This window comes from Pituophis catenifer, unplaced genomic scaffold, assembly GCF_029215685.1.
Source record: "Pituophis catenifer annectens isolate HBS135680 unplaced genomic scaffold, rPitCat1.0.hap2 SCAF_2, whole genome shotgun sequence".
Taxonomy (NCBI): Eukaryota; Metazoa; Chordata; class Lepidosauria; order Squamata; family Colubridae; genus Pituophis; species Pituophis catenifer.
This window is the reverse complement of record NW_027256882.1, coordinates 106,457,340-106,479,206: the sequence shown is the minus strand read 5'-3', so window position 1 is coordinate 106,479,206 and position 21,867 is coordinate 106,457,340. Positions and strand designations below refer to the sequence as shown.

General features: G+C 40.8%; 1 protein-coding gene across 2 annotated transcripts in view; it reads right to left on the bottom strand.

The window, feature by feature from the left end:
* Positions 1-15,250: 15,250 nt before the first annotated feature.
* The window catches only part of ARHGAP26 (Rho GTPase activating protein 26), a 253,469-nt gene continuing 246,852 nt past the window's right edge, over positions 15,251-21,867 (bottom strand). For both annotated transcript variants that reach the window (XM_070937338.1, XM_070937339.1), the window contains one exon: positions 15,251-17,080. In XM_070937338.1, coding sequence (XP_070793439.1) covers positions 16,992-17,080 — 89 coding nt within the window. In that variant the 3' untranslated portion in view covers positions 15,251-16,991. The remainder of the gene's footprint in view (positions 17,081-21,867) is intronic.

The following is a 21,867-nucleotide window of genomic DNA, read 5'->3' as shown; positions in this document are numbered from 1 at the left end:
TGTGCTGGGGCGGGGGGAGGTTGGAATTGTGCTGCAGGGATAGGTTTAGGCACATAATGGGAAGCAGCCTGCTCCTATTCTAATCAGCACTTTGAAGCTTGTCAGGAGAAAAATCAGGAGCTGCTGGAGTTCTCTTAGGATGGCTCCTTATACAGTACACACATTTCTCAAGGTCAGATCTTGGAGCTCTGGTACCCAGACAATTGATTCCCAAATCCACTGGGAATGGTAGGCCTAGAATTGCTATTATCAGAAGCAGTGGTGAAATCCAATTTTTTTTACTACCAGTTCTGTGGGCATGGCTTGGTGGGTGTGGTGTGGCTTGGTGGGCGTGGCTTGGTGGGTGTGACAGGGGAAGAATACTGCAAAATCTCCATTCCCTCCCCACTCCTGGGGGAAGGATATTGCAAAATCTCCATTCCCACCCCAGTATGGGGCCAACCAGAGGTGCCAGTTCTCCGAACTACTCAAAATTTCCACTACCGGTTCTCCGAATTGCTCAAAATTTCTGCTACCAGTTCTCCAGAACCTGTCAGAACCTGCTGGATTTCACCCCTGGTCTGAAGTAGGATTCTCTGGACAAAAAGATCAACAAGCTCCTTGCTTCTGGCAGATCTTGTGAGAGTAAAAACCTGGGTGGATGGTGATGGATTAGAAGCATTTAATTGGCAGTTTCCTCTCTTTTTTCTCCTATACTCTATGTCAGTGGTTGCTAACCGGTGGTCCGTGGGCCACTGGTGGTCCGTGGAGAAATTTTCATATTTTTGCAGGTTGTGCAATGCGGAAAAAGGAGCGCAGCCCTTGCCGTCTGGAATGAATGGTGCTATTGTGGTGGTGGGGGAGGGGGGCAGCACAAGTGGGAAGAAGAGGCGTTTGCGATGGCTGGAAGCTGGGGAGCGAAGCACTACTTTCATTTGCACGACAACAGCATTCCACCTTAGTATATTTGCGCCAGCCAGTGGCGCAAGGCAGCCCTCATCTCCTGCTGCTTGGGACTCGGAGCGGTAAATGGCGTCTGGTCCATGGAGCAGCCGGATGTTGCTCTCCATTGCGGATGCCAGATCGGCCCCCTGCAAGCTCTCATCTCTCGAGGATCGCTCCCTGAAGTGGTGCGGGAAACTTTGGTTGGGCTCTTCAAGAGACGAGAGCTTGCAGGGGGCCAATCTGGCATCCGCAATGGAGAGCAAAATCCTGCTGTTCCCCAAACCAGACACTGTTTACCTCTCCGAGTCCCAAGCGGCAGGAAATGAGGGCTGCCTTGCGCCGCAAATATACCAGGAATCCTGATGTCGCACTTACAGCAGAGAGAAGCTGGATTTTGCTCTCCATTGCAGACACCAGATCAGCCCCCTGCAAGCTCTCGTCTCTCGAGGAGCCTGACCAAAGTTTCCAGCGCCACTTCAGGGAGCGCTCCTTGAGAGACAAGAGCTTGCAGGGGGCCGATCTGGCATTCAGAATGGAGAGCAAAATCTGGCTGCTCCCTGGACCAGTCACCATTTACCACTCCGAGTCCCACACTTCTTCCAGCCCTTGTTGGTGCTCCGCACACCTTGGTCTCTCAGGGAGATGCTTGACTTCCTCTCACCCCCAAGACACTGGCTGGCCCATAAAATGAGAGAGAGAGAGAATAAGAGAGAGAATGAGAGAGAATCAGAATGAGACACAGAGAGAAAGAGACAAAGAATGAAAGAGAGAATGAGAAAGAGAGAGAAAGAAAGAGAGAGAATCAGAATGAGACAGAGAGAGAAAGAGACAAAGAATGAAAGAGAGAGAAAGACAGAATGAAAGAGAGAATGAGAGGAAGAATGAGAGAGAGAAAGAGACAGAGAGAATCAGAGAGAGAGTGAGAGAGAGAATGAGAGACAGAGAAAGAGACAGAGAATGAAAGAATCGGACAGAGAGAATCAGAATGAGAGAATCAGAAAGAGAGAGAGAGAGTGGGAGAGAGAGAGAGAAAGAGAGAATGAAAAAGAGAGGGGGAGAGAGAAAGAGAGAGGGGGGAGAGAGAAAGAGAGAATGAGAGAGAAAGAGTGGGAGAGAGAGAGAGAGAGAGAGAGAGAGAGAGAGAGAGAGAGAGAGAGAGAGAGAGAGAGAGAGAGAGAGAGAGAGAGAGAGAGAGAGAGGAGGGAGAGTGCCTGAGGACCCCATCCCGTCACTGGGAGTCCAGGTGCTTCAGCAAGCGGCATGCTGGATTCGTATTAGTGGTCCGCGAAATTTAAAATTATGAACTTGGTGGTCCCTGAGGTCCAAAAGTTTGGGGACCCCTGCTCTACGTGACTTCAGCTGACCTCTGAATTGAAAGGCTCCAAAGTAAGGGTAATAGATCATTTAACAATTGTGGCTTCAATCTGCTTGAAGAAAGTTGCCAGGGTTCGACGTACACTCCCCTTACCAAGGATTTCTGTTGCAGAGGAACCTTTTGGAGATGTTGAGTCTGCAAGATTACAACAACCACTCTTTCTACATCTTCTGTGGCATGATCTTCTGAGAAAGTCCTGTAGAAAGGGCCTAGAATGGAAAGTGCTAGATTGCTCTGCAGAGAGAGAGATTTATATTTCTTTGGTGAAAGAACTGTATTTTTGAGAAAAATGTCCTTGATTCTGTATGGAAACCTTCTTCTGACTCAGACTCCATTTTACTGTGTTCTATCAATTCCGTGCATTTTCTACATTTTAATTCAGAACTATTCGATGAATAGAAAGGTATTCTGCATTAAAATTTTCTATAAACTAAATAAATCACCGTTCACTCATGCAAGGTGATGCTAAACCTGCAAAGATTCAAAGAGGCATTTTAAAAAGACATTTTGCTACGGCTTACAGCAATTGGCCAATCTCTTTATTAGAATTAGCTAACAAGTCTTTTTACCAACTCAAATGACTGAATCCAGAAGGTTGCAAATTGGTTCAGAACACTAGTACAGTTTAATCACAAGAAAGATAAAGCTCTTTCAAAGACTGCAAATGAAGCATGCCAACTGAGAAAGGAGAGCCGGGATGCTCAAAAGTCAATAGCATGTTTCACTATAAACAAATGTATACAGTACTGCGTAGTAATTTCCATTTCTTCAAATCCAGGGAAATACTTGGTTTGTCTTTACCATAGGAATGGCCCTGAGGACAGTATCCCGATGGCATCAGGACTTGGTGGGATCTTCTGGCTCCAGAACAGTCTATTTTCAGATAATTTACTCTTATCTGAATGAAGGTGGTAGCAGACAACATGAATGTCGTTTTAGTATGTGATCTTCTCTAAACTTTGTGTATTCCACAGGAAATGTGCTTTTCTACTCCATTCCAACATTACTCAAGCATTGACACATTACATTTTAAAATGCTTCTCCCTTCCTGAAGAATGTATCCACAGAATCTTCTTCTACTGAATGACTCACCAGCTGGAGCTCATTCAGTCATCTGACTGGTTTCTATTGGACTTCTGATTTCTTTCTTTTTTTAAAAGTTTCTAATTCAAGTAAAACCACTAGAGATTTCACAATCACATCCATGTAATGGTTTTGGCAACCTGGAAGTCAACTTCTCACTCTAGGTTCTTAGCTACCAGTTTCCCGGAGCTCCAATCCTGCTTAGCTTTTAGAGACCAGCTAAGTTTGTTTATACAGAAGGCAATCAGATCATGGGGAAGGAAGGCAAGCAGGTTACTTTGTCTTTGGAGAACGTACAGAGCGTGTTTGTTTGTTTATGCATTCATGTAGCCATCCAACTAAAATTATATGGCTCTGTGTAGCATATAAAAAGCAAAGAAGGGGGGAGGGGGAAGCCTCCTATAATCAAGAAGTATAAAACAAAATATCCCATTAACACTGAAACAGTAATCAGAACTAAAATCTACAGCTTAAGATCAACTGAGAACTCTGTTCACCCAAAGCCCAAAGCTGCAGGAAATAGTCAAATCTTAACCCCCTTCCTAAAGGGGCTCACGGCCAACCATAAGACCAATTTGGTGCAGTGATTAAGATGCTGGAATAGAAACTAGGAGCCCATGAGTTCTAGTTCTCGTTTAGGCACGAAAGCTTCCTGTCCCAATGCAACACAATCCATCAATAGATGATTCCAGCCATTTCTTGCATCTTCTCAAATGATTGGTCAGTTTGACATTTCTTTCAGCTTAGAGATTTGGGAGATAACAGTATGAAATAAATTGAACAAAAAAAAGGGCAAGGCAAATGTTGGACTGGAGGTATATTTGGGTGAAAAATTCTATCGAGATGTTTCTGAGTTGCATAATAAGTAGCTCACATATATGTAATTTGACCTGCTAATAGTTTATGACTTGCTTAGGTAGCTGAAATAAGATCCAGCAGCTATAATAAAATCAAGGCATTTGAAAAGCCTACAGCATGGAAAGGACGGCTGACAATTAAAAAAGAAATGCAAAAGATAAATGTTTTAAAACAGGAGTGTCAAACTGGCGGCCCATGGGCCGGATGCGTCACACACAGGCCACGCCCACTGCAGCTCCGCGAAGAGCAAAAAGTCACGAAATGTCACATAATAGCAACGTGACACCACAAATTCGACACCCGTGTTTTAAAACATAGAAGGCATGTATACAACATAGCAGGGTTGTATGTGGGGATATTGTGTCAAAATTTGCTGGATGGTGGACAAAGTATTACAATCAAATTCTTGCTATGTGCACCAAAGGGGAAGAGCTTGGATCACAATATCTCTACCCTCCAAATCTTACAGATTTGGAGATATACACAAACACACACACACTGTTTTATATAATACTTCTGAAAACATGAAAACATTTGGTCTGCCAATAAATCAAAATCAAAGCATTTGAATGCAACTCTTCTGACAGGGAAGGGACAATGCAGCCCAAAGCCGATCTGAGAGAAGTATTTTCCTATCAGCAAAAAGGGAAGAAGAGAAAATCACCCTGGATTTATTGTGTTGAACTTTGCTCTTAGGCAAATTACATTTTATAAGAAGCAGTTGCCTAGGGAATAGAGAGCTTGCACAGGTTTTCTTCAAGAGCAACAGGCTCAGAACCAGCAATTTAATCTCAGTTTAAGTTCTGGAACACACTCCATTCCCGTTGCCTTGCCTAGCTAGACAGAGAAAAATAGCTTGCTGACAGCAGAGCCTGTCCGTCTGCCTGTGGCTACTAGCTTTGTGCGTCAGTGAGTTTTAGAGCGGAGTTGCTGCTGCCAAGCCTCTTCTCCATGAGGTTATAAACTAGACTAAACTTCATTACCTGAGGGAGGATTTGCAATAGGCAGTGACTAGGCCCTGCCTTATGGAGCCTTCAGAAAGGCAGGTTTAGGTTACAAGCTTTTTGCCAGCTTTTTTTTTTTTTTTGTCGCCCTTATTCAAATATTTGCCTCAGTAGCCAGGAAAAAGAAAGAAAAGTAGAAGTTTGAAACAGGCAACGAAACAAAACAAACCAGGAATTTGGTTGTTGTTGTTAATATTAAGGTCTATTAAAGTCTAATTAGCAGAAGCTTCTTAAGCTGCACTTGCTTAAAGCTTTCCAATTTCCCTAATTGAAGTCATTAAAATATAATGCACCTTCTAATCATAACATCAGCAAGGGAGTCAGACACCTCCTTGTCTCTGTCTTAAAGCTGTTGGTTTAAAATCAATATTGCACGGCCCACACAGGGAATTTTTTGCACAGCCATCTTTCAAGGTCCAGTCAAGTCTTCCCACGGCCTTGCTGGGAAAAACTGAGAAAAGAAACTTGCAAATGTTTTCTGAAAAACCCACATGCATTTCTGATATAGCAGGCTTGCGTTATACATTACACAGCATATCCCATTAATATAAAAATGACAATCAGTGTTGAAATCTACAGTGTGCAATTGAGGACTTTGTTCACCCTGAATGAAACAGGAAACAGCCAAGTCTTAACCACCTTCCTAAAAGTGGGCAGAGTCAGAGCCAACCGTATGACCCAGAGTCAGTTTGGTTTAGTGGTGAAGATGCTGGCTTACAAACCAGGCGATGGTGAGTTCTAGTTCTACCTTAGGAATGAAAGCCAGCTGGGTGACTTTGGCTAGTCACTCTCCACTTCACAGGATTGTTGCTGTAGGGAAAATAGGAGAAGGAAGGAATACAGATAGTCCGCAGCGTACAACAGTTCATTTAGTGACCATTCAAGTTACAACAGCACTGAAAAATGTGACTTATGACAGTTTTTCACAGTTACAACCTTAGCAGAATCCCCACGATCATGTGATCAAAATTCAGATGCTTGGCAACTGGTTCAGATTTATGACGGCTGCAGTATGCCTGGGTCATGTGATCATGATTTGTGACCTTCTGACAAGCTAAGTGAATGGGAAAACCAGATTCACTTAACAACCAGGTTACTAAATGATCCACTGCAATGATTCACTTAACAACTCTGGCAAGAAAGGTCCTAAAATGGGACAAAGCTCTCTTAACAAATGTCTTACTTAAATTTTGGGCTCAGTTATTGCTGTTAAGTCAAGGACTACCTCTATTAGATGTGTTCACTGCCTTGAATATAACAATAATAATAATCTTGGGATAATTTTTTTTTAAACATGAGGCACTTCTGAATGTTTTTGGTAGCTAAAAATTCATGGAAAGTCTCTGCACTTAGCAGCAAGCAACAGAATGTCCTTAAACTTTGTGCCAAGGAATCTATCTGCCCTTATCTGACCTTGTAGGTGAGCCACAGCCAAATCCATTTGGGGCAAAGGGGCAGTGGGGTGCTCGGGGTACTGAAGGGTCATGAATACAGGCGATACAATTGCTCACAGCTGCTACTGGAATGGCATCTGAAAGGCCTTGGTGGGGACCCATCTTGTCTGAATAAATCTGAAGGTGTCAAGGCTTTCAAATAGTTCCTTGTTTCCATAGTTGCTTTGTTTATGGAACAGAAGATCATATCTCAGGTATATCTCTCCTCCAGCTAAGCAAAGAAATCAGTTCCTAATGTGAACCAAGAAGGGCAGTGTATACGTATGTGTGCATGCACGTGTTTCAAAACATTCAAGATGGCCACCATAACCATGATATACTTAAAAAAAGGTCAGGCTATGATGACCTAGATTGAGCGATGGAAGAGACAGGACTCAGTGCTAACAGCAACAACAGTTCTTTATTAGTAGATCAGTACAACCCAGCTGCCAGCTCGTCTGACTGCTTGCCCTTTTAGAGGGAGCTGTCAGACAGGTCGGCCAATGGGGTTCGAGTATTTTCCCGCCAGATTGGCGGACCTGAGTGAAGCCTATGGTCACTCCTATTCAATATGTAACATTATTCATGGCTGCCATCTTGATTTTTACACACACACCCCTGAGCAAAAAAATATTAGCAAGCCTATCAATCCTATCGAAGCACTAAAAGGGGCTTCAGGGGCTTCAATAACAAAAGGAACAAAGTCCTAAATGAGATGTGCAGGCAGCCTTTTAGCCATGGATTAAAAAAAAAAAATCAATCCATTAAGTTTGGCTCACCCTGGCCCAAATTGTTGGAAGTGACGATCTAAACTCAGGGCATCCTGGAGATGGGCAAGCCAAGCAAAATGTCCCAGCCATCTAAGTCAGAGTTCACCCCACCTATGTTACATCAGCTTCCATGGGTTTTGCTTTTTTCAAGAGAAACAGCAAGCCAAAGAACAGGGAGGGGCTGGCTAGACTACTGGACTTTGGCAGGGTTAATTTTAGCCCCAGCATTATCTCTGGAAGATCAACAAGGAGAACTCGTGCTCTGCTCTCTCCATTCCCAGAATTTCAATCTCGCTGCATTACCTACGGATGGACCTTGTGCACCGCATTTTTCTTGGCAAGGCTGCTCTGTGCTGAAAAACCTCTTTGCAAGCCACGTAATGGAGGCACAGCGAATTGAACGGGTGCCAGATATTATCCCCCATGAATAGCATGCCACGCTTCTCCTCCGACTGCATGGATACATACCGCTCTCCTCCTGCCACAGCAGCACAGTCAAATAACAGTGCTTAACTTCCCAGAAAGCTAACTCTTCCCCCCCCATCCCCCCCCCGCACTCCAATTCTCACTCAAGGAATAATGGATGATCTCAATCAGCAGAACCTGAGCCTATCGTGTTCGTCTGGGAATCACAAATGGCCCAGTATTTTGTTGCCTCGGAGTTCAGCAACTCCTGATCGATGCAGTATTAAGAGAGGCTGCGCAGGCAGAATCTGGAAAGGTCACCGGCTGAGTGACTTCTACTAAAGGCATAGCTCTGACACTGAGCCAGCTGCTTTTTCAGATGAGCAACTAATACAGCAGGATAAACCAAGATGGAACTTTGGCCAAGATTCAAGAAAAAAAAAATCATCCCTAGCTCTTTTAGGAAGCTCCTCAGAGGAATACCTAATATGCAGCCTAGAGGAGGTCTACGGATATGGCTAAAAGCAGGTGCAAAAGTCCCCCAGCAACTTAAAATCTCCCAGTCTTGCATGAAGGCAGATCTTGACGTTTTGGGATAATGTCCAATTTTTCGGTCCTTCCCAAAACAGTTCCATTACGGCTCTGCAAAGTGATTCTCTTGAATCCACATAATATGAAAGAATCAGTTATTTCCCCACCCCAGAACAGGAAAAAATAATAATAATAATGCAAGCCATAATTCTGTGTCTCTCTTTGTATATATAGTCGAAGTCCATGTACCTAAGCTTTTTTCAGAGATATTTCTGGAAGGAAAAATGTCATCAGGTTTATTTTCCTTTGTAATATTTCCTTAGCTGGATAAATAAACTATGTCAGAGACAGAAAAGCTGCCAGACATCGTCTCTTGTGAGGAGTGACCTGACAAAAGGGCTTCTCAGGAGCAATGAGGTAATTTCTAACATAAGATACACAGGTCCTATAAATCTTGTGCAGACAGTGTTACATGCCCATTTAGCCTCGGATTCTTTGGAGCAATTGAAATAATGGATGCAAGAAAAAGGCTCAGAGTAGTAATACTGCTAATGTTAAGTATGCCCTTGAATAAGGCTGGGTCTCAGGTCACCACAGTTCATAGAAAATGCCAACTTTAGCTGCCAAAAAGACAGTCAAAACCCTCAACACTCATCGGCTTCTCAGGAGGCAATTGTGATACTATCAGTTAAAGTAGTGTTTCTCATGACTGGCTGGGGAATTCTGGGAATTGAAATCCACACATCTTAAAGTTGCCAAGGTTGAGAAACACTGAAAGCTTCCATTGCAATATGTTTCTCCAAAGATTTCCAAATTTCACAAGTTTCTATTCAGGTTCCCACCAGTCACCCCTCCCCCCAAAAAAAGCTGGCTTCTCTTGACAGACCAAATTCTTATCATAACTTTAATGTGAAATAAGTATTTACTGCAGGAATGCCTGTAATACCCTAAATATTATTAGGACAATACTATTCCTCACCAAGGGACGTGGTGCCTCAGTGGCTAAGACACTGAGCTTGTTGATCAGGTCGGTAGTTCAGTGGTTCGAATCCCTAGAGCCGTGTAACGGGGTGAGCTCCTGTTCCTTGTCCCAGCTTCTGACAACCTAGCAGTTCGAAAGCACGTAAAAAATACAAGTAGAAAAATAGGGACCACTTTGGTGGGAAGGTAACAGTGCTCTATGAGCCTTCGACGTTTAGTCATGCTGGCCACATGGCCATGAAGACATCTTCAGACAGCCCTGGCTCTTCGGCTTAGAAACAGAGATGAGCACATCCCCTAGCGGGAAATGATTAGCACGCATGTGTGGGGGAACCTTTTCCTTTACCTTATTCTTCACCATTTCTTTCTGACCACTTTCCCAATGCTGCCTTATGTGTGTCTGTGTGTGCATATATCCTTTTTCAGAATTATATTCCATGCATTTAGTGAAACACAAGTAGTCTTCAATTTAATACCACAATTGAGCCTAAAATTTCTGTTGTTAAGCAAGACAGTTGTTAAGTAGGTTTTGCCCCATTTATCAACCTTTCTTGCCATAGAGTTAAGTGAATCACTGCAGTTGTTCAATTAGTAACATGGTTGTTAAATTAATCTGGCTTCCCTGTTGACTTTGCTTGTCAGATCGCAAAAGGTGATCACATGACCCCAGGACCCTGCACCCATCATAAAAACATGCCAGTTGCCAAGCGTCCAAATCATGTGACCATGGGGATGATGCACTGGTCCTGAGGAAAGACCACAAGTCACTTTTTTCAATGCTGTTGTAACTTCAAATGTTCACTAAATGTCTGGTGTATATTGAGGATTACCTGTAGACTTTAATTCACACAATCTTTTTTAAAGAAATCAGTCTTTAAGGTGCCAGAACACTAATCTTTATTGTATCTTTAAAAAAAAAAATGGTTATTGTCTGAATGAAGCCTAAGGAATCATAAGCCATCATGAATTTGTGCTGATTTCATAGCAGCTCTAGACTTCTCTGGATTCCAAATTTATTTTTAGTTCAACAGTATAATTAAAGGACACACCATAAAACAGTTTTCCTTTTGGCAGTGGTGAAGTTCTGCAGACCTTCTAGATGGCGTGTTTTCCCACTGGAGAGAAGTTACTGAATCTCTCCTCTTGGTTCCTGTGGAAATAAATGCCAGCTTGGTTGGGGGGTTCAAATGGGTTCTATTTATTTATTTTTGAAATGGATAAGCAAAAATAGCTGCTCCAGTTTTTATTTTTAATAATCTTTTTATGTGGCATAGGGATTTTGGCTTTCCCAGTAGAATGGAAACCACGGAAGTGCAATGAATTCTAGATCCTGTGACATAGAAAGTATGCATTTTGTTTGAAATATATTGTCTTTTCCAGGGGCAGGTTTCAAAACCCGTCGCTACTGGTTCGCTCACGGGTGCGCATGACGCTTCTGCGCATGCAAAGCGTCTGGGCGGGTGGGCGAAGCCTCCCACCACCACTGCTACTGGTTCGACCAATCTCGGGCAAACCGGTAGCAACCCACCACTGATCTCTTCTATATGAAGTCTGTTGTTAGGTGCAACCCCCAAGTATGACGATAGATGCTGCAGAAAGAACCCAGGCTGCAAAAATGATGATGTAAGATTGTCATCTTCAAAAATCTCAGCGGCTTTTTTAGTACAGAAGGATTGACAACTTGGCAACTGCCAATTTCATCTTATACACATTTAAGTTAGCTGAATTTGAGGAAGCTTGTTATAGAACAAAAATTATGCAGAATCTAGCCAGACCTAAAGGAGAAGGCAGCTTTTTCCTTGTCTGTACACCATTCCTTCTTGGTAAGATTTGCAAAAAATACCTCAGTTCTATTTTTCTCTTCACCATGAGCTGTGGTGGTGCAGTGGTTAGAATGTAGTATTGCAGGCTGACTCTGCCCACAGCCTGGAGTTCGATCCTAATCAGCTGAAGATTGACTCAGCCTTCCATGGTTGGTATAATGAGGACCCAGAATTGGGGGGGGGGGAAATATGCTGACTCTGTAAACTGCTTACAAAGGCCTGTAAGGCATTTTGAAGCAGTATATAAGTCTAAGTGCTAGTGAGTCTACTTTGCTTCACAAAGATTTGTGGCCTAACAAGCTTTTTTCTTCCTTTTGCTTTAAATCATTCTGTTGGGAGAACTCTGTTCATTGTATCATTTTTTTTAAAAAAATGAAAAACTAAATGTTGCTTTTATAAACAAGAAACGTATCATAAATTAACGCAGTGATGATGTTTACAAATGTGCCAAAAACTATCACCTCTGTATTAGAAACTGTATATTATCCTCACTAGGTATTATTATTTTTTAAATATTAACTGAAAACGAAGAAAAAGTTTTGCAAAACAGCATCCATTACTTTAATTAACAATTATGAAACATGCTATTTAAGCTATCAAGTGTAATTGTGCACTATAATTATTTGATATAAATATTGTATGCTTTAAATTACCAATTTGTTATTCAACCAGTTTAATTTTCTCTAGATCCCCCTCCCTCATCTAAAGCTGCAAGTTAATGAAACGAAAGTAAAATTAGTCATACTGCTATAGATAAATATTTACCCCAGAAGAAACTGCCACAAAGAACCATAAAATTCCTACTCAATTTGCAAAACAAAACTAAACATCTCAGCAACTTATTTATCAAGCTGTGTTGATTTAGACATTATATGAGGATAAATCCAGGAATACATCTCCATCTAGAAAGGTGAACAGGCAATGCTGCCATGAAAACATCTGCTCGGGGAAAAAAAGATGTATGAACGTTTTATTGATTAGGCATTCATTTGTCCCAATTCAAATCTTTATTATGACTCAGATGGGCAGAGATGCTTTAGTTGAACTTTTTATTGGGTCCAGATGTCCTGCTATTAAATAAACAACCCCCTCAATTGATTACTGATTATAATTACTTGACACAATTCCTTTTTTCCATAGTTTCAGAAGGACATTTCTTTGGAACAGGAAAAAGGACGAGGCTTATACAAGTCCTTTCCTGCTTTCACAGATCAGACTAGAAAGAGTAGAAGACCTTGAATCTGGTAACTAATTAAAAAAACCACAACCCCAAAGCTATATTAATTCTCATAATCTTGTATAATCAGCAGGATTGAAAACAGTGGATAGAAGAGACAGGAAGTTGTACAGTAATACCCCTGTGGATCCTTCTCTATCTCTTTTGCATGTGTTTACATATTTGAAACTGGGAGCAGGACTGGTCCAGTTGTAAAATCCATGGCGGTGGGGGAGAGAATGCTCCTCAAAGGAGTTACATTCCTTTTCCTTACTAGTCCCTCAAGTTGGTCTAGCCCAGGGGTGAAATCCAGCAGGTTCTGACAGGTTCTGGAGAACCGGTAGCGGAAATTTTGAGCAGTTTGGAGAACCGGTAGTGGAAATTTTATTAGTTCAGAGAACTGGCAAATACCACTGCTGGCTGGCCCCAGAGTGGGATGGGAATGGAGATTTTGCAGTATCCTTCCCTCAGGAGTGGGGAGGGAATGGGGATTTTGCAGTATCCTACCCCTGGAGTGGAATGGGAATGGAGATTTTGCTGTATCCTTCCCCTGCCACGCCCACCAAGCCACACCGTGTCCACCAAGCCACGCCCACAGAACTGGTAGTAGAAAAATTGGTCTAGCTTCCAAGATATACAAAAGAAGTGTTATAAATTCAGAGATTATTGGGGCCAATAACTGTGGAGGCATTCTCTTCCTGAGGATAGCAGTCTCTTAAAAAGAAAATCTGATAGTTGAACAATGTCTAAGTTAAAACTTTACACAGGTCCTTGAAAAAAGACTTAGCCTGAAAAATTGTAGAACTATTTGTTTACTTAGTGGAACGAGCCTTAATCAACTTCGGTTACTAGGCTGTAGGTATCAAAATAATGCAGCCCCTGAGCTATCTAGATGCCTTTTGGGGACTGTGTATCTTTTCAGTTAATTCTTTTCAACCTATGTGTTTACATAACAATTATAAAGCTCAGTACCAAAGTACTGTTACCAGAAACCATATTTCTTAGTATTAATTTACACCATCCGGGTACAAGCAGGATACCTTGCATTTATTCCAGTTCTTATCATACAGTGAGCAAAGAGCATGTAAAGCTTCAAGGCAGCTTTCAATAGGAAACAGAAATAGAATTTATTTGGGCATAGGCTAAAGGTTGATAGGAGGTAGGTTTTAAAAAGTTGCTAGTTTTGCTTTCAGAATGTTTCATCTCTTTCTGTTTCAGTGTAACATATCTTGCAGAGGGAAAAGAAGATAAACATTGCAGATCTCTAGTTTAGTAGTTTAGTTTGAGAAGATATGTAAAGTTTCTGTGGTAGATAGTCCCAACTTTATGAACTAACACAGTTACAAGAAGCAGGGGGTGAAGTTCAAAATATTGTAACGTATGTACATTAGGTGTGTTTGGAAGCCTTAATAATGGAAAAATATTCCCTTATTAAGAGTATAGGTATTATACTTGGCATCACTTTAAATTGCAAGATGGGCCATAAACAAATTTAATAATATATAAAACAAAAAGATAAATTACATTTGTCATTAAAAAATGAATCCTAGAATAATAATGTGCAGTGGTAGTATATGATAGTGTCATATACATATCCTAGTGATAGGGTAGTATATAGATAGAAACATATACTTAGTTTATTAGATAATATTATTTAAGTTACATACATACTGCAGCTTCTGAGGGAGAGAAACTTGTTTGCTCTGAAAAAAATAAACATTCTGTCATTAAATTGCTTTTAGTCCCATTGGGCAGTACCTCAAGTGGGAGAAATAAGTATACGTGGTAGTTAGGTCACACTTAGCTATATACATTTGAAAGTAAATGGCTTTGTTTGGAGACTAGGTTCTGGAAGAGAAATGAGAGGATGTCCATTCCACTCAGAGCTTTGTAATGGAATTTAAAATTATTTCTCCATTCTGTAAAAGTAAAAACCCATGAATTGGAAAGATTTGTGAAAAAAAAAACTTGTGAAATTGACTTGTTTCAAGCATTTTTGTGGAATGTAGTTATACATTCCACAAAAATGCTTGAAACAAGTCAATTTCAAATAATGGATTATGAATCTTTTTAATATACTATAGTTAAGATTAGCTCTGGATTGTCAGAATATTACCCTGTTTCCCCCCAAATAAGACATCCCCTGATAATAAGTCCAATTGGGCTTTTGAGCGCATGGCAATAAGGCCAAGCACTTATTAAAAAATATAAGACAGGGTCTTATTTTTGGGGAACACGGTAAATGAGAATGGAAACTACTAATCTGCTTGTGGATAGTGTCTAAGCCCTAGTCTAACTCTTAATTGTTCCCATCATGTGTGTAAGTGAATGTGCGTATTTTATAAAGAGACAGGCAACATCCCCAAAAAAGTGATATGTGGATGACGATGATGGCAATGATGTATGATTCTACCATTAGGAATCTGAAATGCCTATTAAATGCATCCCCCAAAATGTAAAAATTCAAACGGCCATAAAAACTGCATACAATATGCATGTCAATTGCTCAATAAATACAAGACCTTTGACATGAACTAAGCATCCGAGGAGGTGGTATCTGTTATTCTCTTTCAAAAACATTCACGAAATAATCCTTAAAACAGATTAAAGATGTGCAAAGCTTAACACCAGCTGCTGTGCAAAAAAGGTGTCAGATGAAATTGAGCAGGGAAGGCTACGTACTCAACCTTTGGCATACACATTGTGCATCTCCTGTTAAATACTTTTCAAATGTCCACACTTCCATTAAAAATCTGAATATATAAAAATCTTTTACTTCAACATATTTCAAATTGTCATATTTACACTTCAATTTTAAAACAAAGATCAGTGAAAAATACAGCTATGTTACCACTGAACAATTTAGGATTAAATTAAAAAGCACATATTAAACCAGAAACTTGTCTATGGCCATGAATGTATGAAAACACAGCAGAGCAAGGCAAGGGAAAAAAAGCATAAAATTCCAAGTTAAACACTTCTATTTAAAAGAAAATACAAACACAGTATCAGAAATGTTTGGCTTTCAAATAACACGGTTTTCCTTAAGTGTAAAATCTACATACAGCTATGAAAAATAATGTACAATACATCTGGAGAACAACTTCAGATAAAGGTTAATGTGCCTTAAATAGATATTTCACCAAGATAGCCTTTACCGAAAGACATCAATTACGAAGAGTTGAAAAACTTAAAATTGTAAGAGTGAGTGAGTGTGTGTGTGTTTGTGCGTGCGCACACAAGTTTTAACATTGTTACTAGGCTACATAATAAATACAAGCTTTGAAGAGAATTGAGCGTTCAGGGCAATTGCAGCCTGTACATGCCAGTCTATTAAATAAACAGGAGGCAACACTTCAGAAAACAGTAGTGAAGTAACCAAGATCCCCAAAACTGAGAAATACTCCAGAAAATGTGGGTACTTGTTTCTACAACTTGTGCTGGTGACAACAGAGAGAACACAGGTCACTTGCTTTTAAGTGCTAATATAAACAAGCTGCTATTTCACCTCTAGGAAGGGTAGGCCTGCCTGAAAAACATTGCAGGGATTTCAGCCAGACCTTTAAAAAAGTTTTTGATTAAAAGAGTGAGAAAGTTTTCATGTGCTTTGGTCCAAAATATGATTGATTTATAATGCTGATGATTCTTTGGGGGGGGGCGGGGGAAGAGAAGCTGAATGGAAGTTGAGTCATGGCAACTGGATTTCTTTTCTTGTTGGTTTGAAACATTTTGCTGCTTCCAGACAACTCCACCTGGATGACTAGAATCTTCATCGATGTATGTAAGCTGTGGAAAATATTCAAATCTGGTTCCATGTCTTGCTTTGATATTAACTAAGTAAAAGTATGCGTACTGCTGTGTGTTGTTTTTGGTCTACATGCAATGATGCATTTCTCATTATAGGAATTATTTATATGCTGAGGATGGAGTGAACCCTATCAAGGACAGCCAGTCTCTGCAAAAGAAAGCCATTAGTGGCTTGATCAATATGAACATTATTTTTACTTGCTAAAGATAAAAGGGACAGGCATGCTTTCTTCCCAGGAAATTCAATGTTTGTTTTTGCCAGGCAGTGGAAAACTAAATCTTTGTCCTTCTGATCTTTCCTGGGCGCCAACATATATAGGACACCAAAAAGCTAGTTCTACAATTTCTGCCTGTTTTTCTTTTCTTCTCTTCTCTTTTTTCTTTCTTTTTTCTTTTTTGGTGGGGGGAAGATTGTATATCTGTGTATATGTAGAATTCCAGTTAAATTGTCTCCAGTAATCATGCTCAATTTAAGCTACTACATTTACACATATCCTATTAATATCTTGTCTAGGACAAAACATAATTTGAAATGTGGCATTAACACTTTTCCCAGCAGAACACTTTCCAGCTTTTGTCGGCTGCATTTTTGTGCAAACAACACATTATATAAAGAGAAACATACTTTTTTTTTTATTTACATGAACATTCTTCTGAACAGGTATCAGAGTCCTTCACCTTGCTTTTCACAGTCGTAAACAGCAAACGATCTACAATACTCTTAATCAGTTGTCATGGATACCATGTAAAGCTCAGCAGGGTTGTTTATGAACATGTCCAGTTATAAGAACTCCACATAGTTCTCAGGAATCAATCCTATTTTCCCATTCAAGGTTCCTTCCAACCAGCCAGGTTCTTGAGATGGATGAACTGGAAAGATATATGCAGGTTATTAAATGTGTAAATCTGAGAATTTAAAACAAAATTTGAATTTTTCCAATATATATTATATATATGTACGTTTCTCGTTCTGCGTTGCTGAGGAAGGAAGTAGGGATAGAGACGCAACACCATTTTGTCCTGATGGTGCCCCTTGGAGCTTTGTACATTGGGGTCTACAATCCAGTTCAGTCCTGTGTGGATGTGTTTTTTCTCAGCTCTCAAAAAGGCATGGGTATTCTGGTGTATTTGCATTTGCAAATCTGCATCCATCTGCACTTCTAATTCACACATGACATCTGACCTGCCTTTCAGAATGACCCCAGAGGCCAAACATACCTAACAGGCAGGCGAGCTTACAGCAGTTTTCCAGATGTTGTAAAGTACTTTTTGTCCACCAGTGGAATGCTCCATCTACTGGCTGGTTTCAGAATCCTTAAAATCAGGCACATATCTAAGCTGATAGTGAAGAGCCACAGTTTCTCATTTCACATTCTCATTCGAAACCACCAATCTGGCTGTAACATGAACTCATCCGTGCTGTTATAGTCTAAGGAGCAGTTTGTTTTCCATAGGAGACATTTGTTTCTGCTCACCTCACCTCACCTCACCTCACTGCATGTGTGGTGTTTCAACATTACATTTTTACCTGAAACCAGGACAAAACAACATGTACAATTGATCTTCCTCCTCCAGTTCGTAATACTTCTCCCTTAGCTAAACAGAATTATGTCCTAGAATTGGTGGATGCACAGCTTATACCCAATTTTCTTTCATTTCTCATCATTGCTACTCAGAAGGATTCCTCTTCAAGGTGAATGCCCTGTCAGCAAGCCAGCAGTCTAAAAGGGCAAGCAAGCCAAGGGCTTATAGATGCAGGTTTATTAATATATTGCCCTATCCTGATGCTCCCAGGCGTTATCAGAGTTTTATTTATTTATTTTTTATAATCAATCTGCTTTCCCTAGGCAAATTAGTGTTATAAAAATGTAGCACATATGAAGAGCGATAGGATGGGTGGGGAAGGAAAATATTAACATTTTATTGATTTTCTGTAGAAAGGAAGATAACATTGTTATTGTTGTTAAGCCATAACCAGAAAAGGTTAGATGCTGTGGGGACAACTCCTGTGAGCGGGTGCAAAGGACACTTGACAATTGACTCACAAGCTCTCGGGGTCATCATACTGTGACAAAAATTTAGGTAGGCCTAAGAAAGAATGCTATTCTTTAAAAATGAGAATTTGATTTGAAAAAGGTTAAGGGAATACACATAGTCCTCGACCTATGACCGCAATTGAGCCCAAGATTTCTGTTGTTAAGTGAGACATTTGTCCAAGTGAGTTTTCTCCCATTTTATGACCTTTCTCGCCACAGTTGTTAAGTCAACCATTGCAGCTGTTAAGTTAGTAACCTGGTTGTTAAGTAAATCTGGCTTCCCCATTGACTTTGCTTGTCAGAAGGTCACAAAAGGAGACCACAGGACCTGAGGACACAGCAACGGTCATAAATATGAACCAGTTGCCAAGCATCTGAATTTTCATCACGTGATCATGGAGATGCCGCAAAGGCCGTAATTGTGAAAAACGGTCAGAAGTCACATTTTTCAGTGCTGTTGTAACTTTGAACGGTCCCTAAGTGAACTGTTGTAAATCGAGGACTACCTGTACAAAAGGATTGGAATTTCATCTAAACTGATTTGTTAAGACGTGGGAAAGGGACAGGCGGTGATCTGGAACAGCTCATGGATTCTCTTTGTTAATTGCCGCATGATTGTGGAACTTCCTCCCATTGAGTTGCTGTGCTTTCTCTTTCCATCTTTAGATGCATGATGAAAATATTCAAAGACATGTTTCACTCTGAACCAAATTTGTGGGTCTAGCTAGAGTAAGGCTAGATGGAGGAGGAGGTGGGACAAGGTCTTTTCTCTTTCTGTTACTCAAGTGTTTTGTTGATTTATAGCCATATTTCTCAGGTGAGGAATGGAAGCAGAAGACATTGTACTCCTGATTTCTATTTATCACTCGAAATCAGGCATTAATATCCTTCTTTCGTTTTACAGCTGAACCACAAATGTATTAAATATTAAAGACATGTTTCTTTTGTTCAGCATGGAGTGGAGTTTATATAATTTACAGCTGTGCTTTAAAAAAAAAAGGTTGTTCTCAACCACAGGAGGACACAGATTGAATGATAGATAGTCCTTGACTGATGACCGGTTGCTTTGTGATCACACAACAACAACAACAACAACAACAACAACAACAACAACAACAACAATAAAAGGGACCTGTGACCTGGATTCAAAGTTCTGACAACTGCTTCCCCCACTCAGGCACACAATCGCATGCCTGCATTTTGGATGTTAGATACCAGGCCAATTTATGGCTGTTTGCAGTGTCCTGTGGTCACATGATCAACATTTTTGAAGTTTTTACATGGGAAAACAGCATTTACTACCGATTTCTTGCCCAAAATGCCCTATAGAGAACAATAGGTTTGCTTTCCGACTTCAGTGTTCACTTCCTCACTGCTGCAAAAATGGCCATAAAATCATGTATGTCACACGGTGACACACTTAACAACCATCACAACTTACAACTGAAATTGCAACTTCAGTTGTGGTTGTAAATCAAGGAATGACAGCATCCCTCTTGAATACAGAGAGGGTCTGAATCATTCCTGGATATTCACAGTTACTACTTATCCTTTGAAGCTAGTCCAGGTTTCCTGATTCGGAAGAGGCAACCATTTTGGTTTCCATGCCTGGATTGCTTTTCATGTCAATTTAGGAAGTCCAAGCAGATGAAGGAATACCCTTCTTGTAGGACCCAATTGTTGTGACCTAGGCTTACTGAGTCATTACAAAACACAATTAGTCCCAAACAAACCTATTTTATTGTAACAGCTGAGAATTACGTTCATTTCCAGATGAGTCCCAATTAGTTGCAAAACAAGTCCTTCGGAAGAAGTCCTTTGGGAAAATCACCAACCTTTATCTTCTTTGACACCCTGCCAAAGGCCTTACTTGGCAGAGCCCCACAAAGTTCAGAAACAAACAAGAGACACCGACTGGAAACAGAGTCAGCAACATTGCTTTCCTACAAAAAGGGCCAAATGCTTTTGTTTCTCTTTTAAGCCTTATGGGAGGGGCCAATCATCTCCTGGCCTTACTCCCGAGTCGTCCCTTTTGCTTTAGCTGCTCTTGCCTTCTGGCAGCTTTGCGCATGTGTGCACTAGGAACAGGCTCCTCCTGTTCCTCTGCCTCTCTGCTGTCCGATTCTGGGGGCTCCAGAGTCCGTGGATCACTCCCAGATGGCCCTGGCTCCATCTCTGCCTCGGACGCAGAGCCCTCGTCTGGGCCTTCCCCAGACTCCAGGACTGGCCCATGTTCCTCCCCAGCTCCTCACTGTCCGACTCCACTGCCAGCTCCGCAGGCTACTGGCGGACCACAACACCAATCTGAGTCACTGGGACCAAAGATTTACTTTTCCAAGCTTTTGGAGCCCATCCTCAGGGGACTTCTCTCTCTCCAGAATGTGTGACTAGAATGTGTTCCAGAATTTAAACTGAAACCCATTCTGGAGACAGAGAAGTTCCCTGAAGACAGACTCCAGAATAAGTCTGTAAGCTTGGGAAAATAAATCTCTGGTCCCAGTGATTGACTCAGATTAGATCTGCAACGTTATCCTGGGACACATATATATATATCTGCCTTCACTTGCAATATCCTTCTTGTCTGCTGAAGGGAGAACAAGAAACTTAAGCAATTAAGGGCCCAGAACAGAGTAACAATCGTATAGAAATACTAGATTAGAATTCGTCATTTCCCCACACTTTTCTACCCCAGAAGAGAAAAGCTTCCACCTAGCTCTATGTTCTGCAGTCAAGAGCCGTGGTGGCACAGTGGTTATAATGCAGTATTGCAGGCTAATTCTGCCAATTGCCAACTGCCAGCAGTTCAGAAGTTCGATTCTCACTGGCTCAGGGTTGATTCAGCCTTCCATCCTTCTGAAATCGGTAAAATGAGGAGCCAGATTATTGGGGGCAATATGCTGACTCTGTAAACTGCTTAGAGAAGACTGTAAAATACTGTGAAGCAGTATATCAGTCTAAGTGCTATTGCTATTGCCATTTCTTCTGTTTAATTTCTTCATGGATTAATTTGGTCACTCTACTATCAATGGCAAATAACCCACATCTCCTGTGTTAATAGAACTTCAAAGACTAACTCATGAACAAAGATATTTCCCTTCACCTAGTCCACACAGCTTACAACTCAAATTTTGAAGATGAAGAGCCCAGAGAAGAATAAAATTAAGAAGAATCCTTTAATCACACACAGCTTTATGACTCTTTGTGTTTTTTTCAGGAGGAAGTTCAAGCCGCAGGGAGAGTTCCTCCTCTTTATTCATAGTTCCTCTAAAACATCTCCTTTTCTGTAGCACTGAAATTTAATTTCCCACTGTAGCCTATATCTTAAACTAAAATTCCACCCTGTGTTATATTTCTTCCTACAACCTCCGTTCTTTCCCATCCTCCTCCTAGTCTTTTTTTAGCTTTCTGTATTTATGTAGTTAACAAGCGTTAGGAAATTATATTCCTGTTTATGAAAAACACTAATGACAACATGGTTACATAAGCTTGGCCATTCATGTTACCCACAGGAGGAGGAAGGTAAAAAGGAAGGAAATATTGTCAAGAAGCCATTGCTGTTTCTATGCAGATAATGTAAAACCCACTCTTGGGAGCGAACAGGGCTTTATATACAAAAAAATC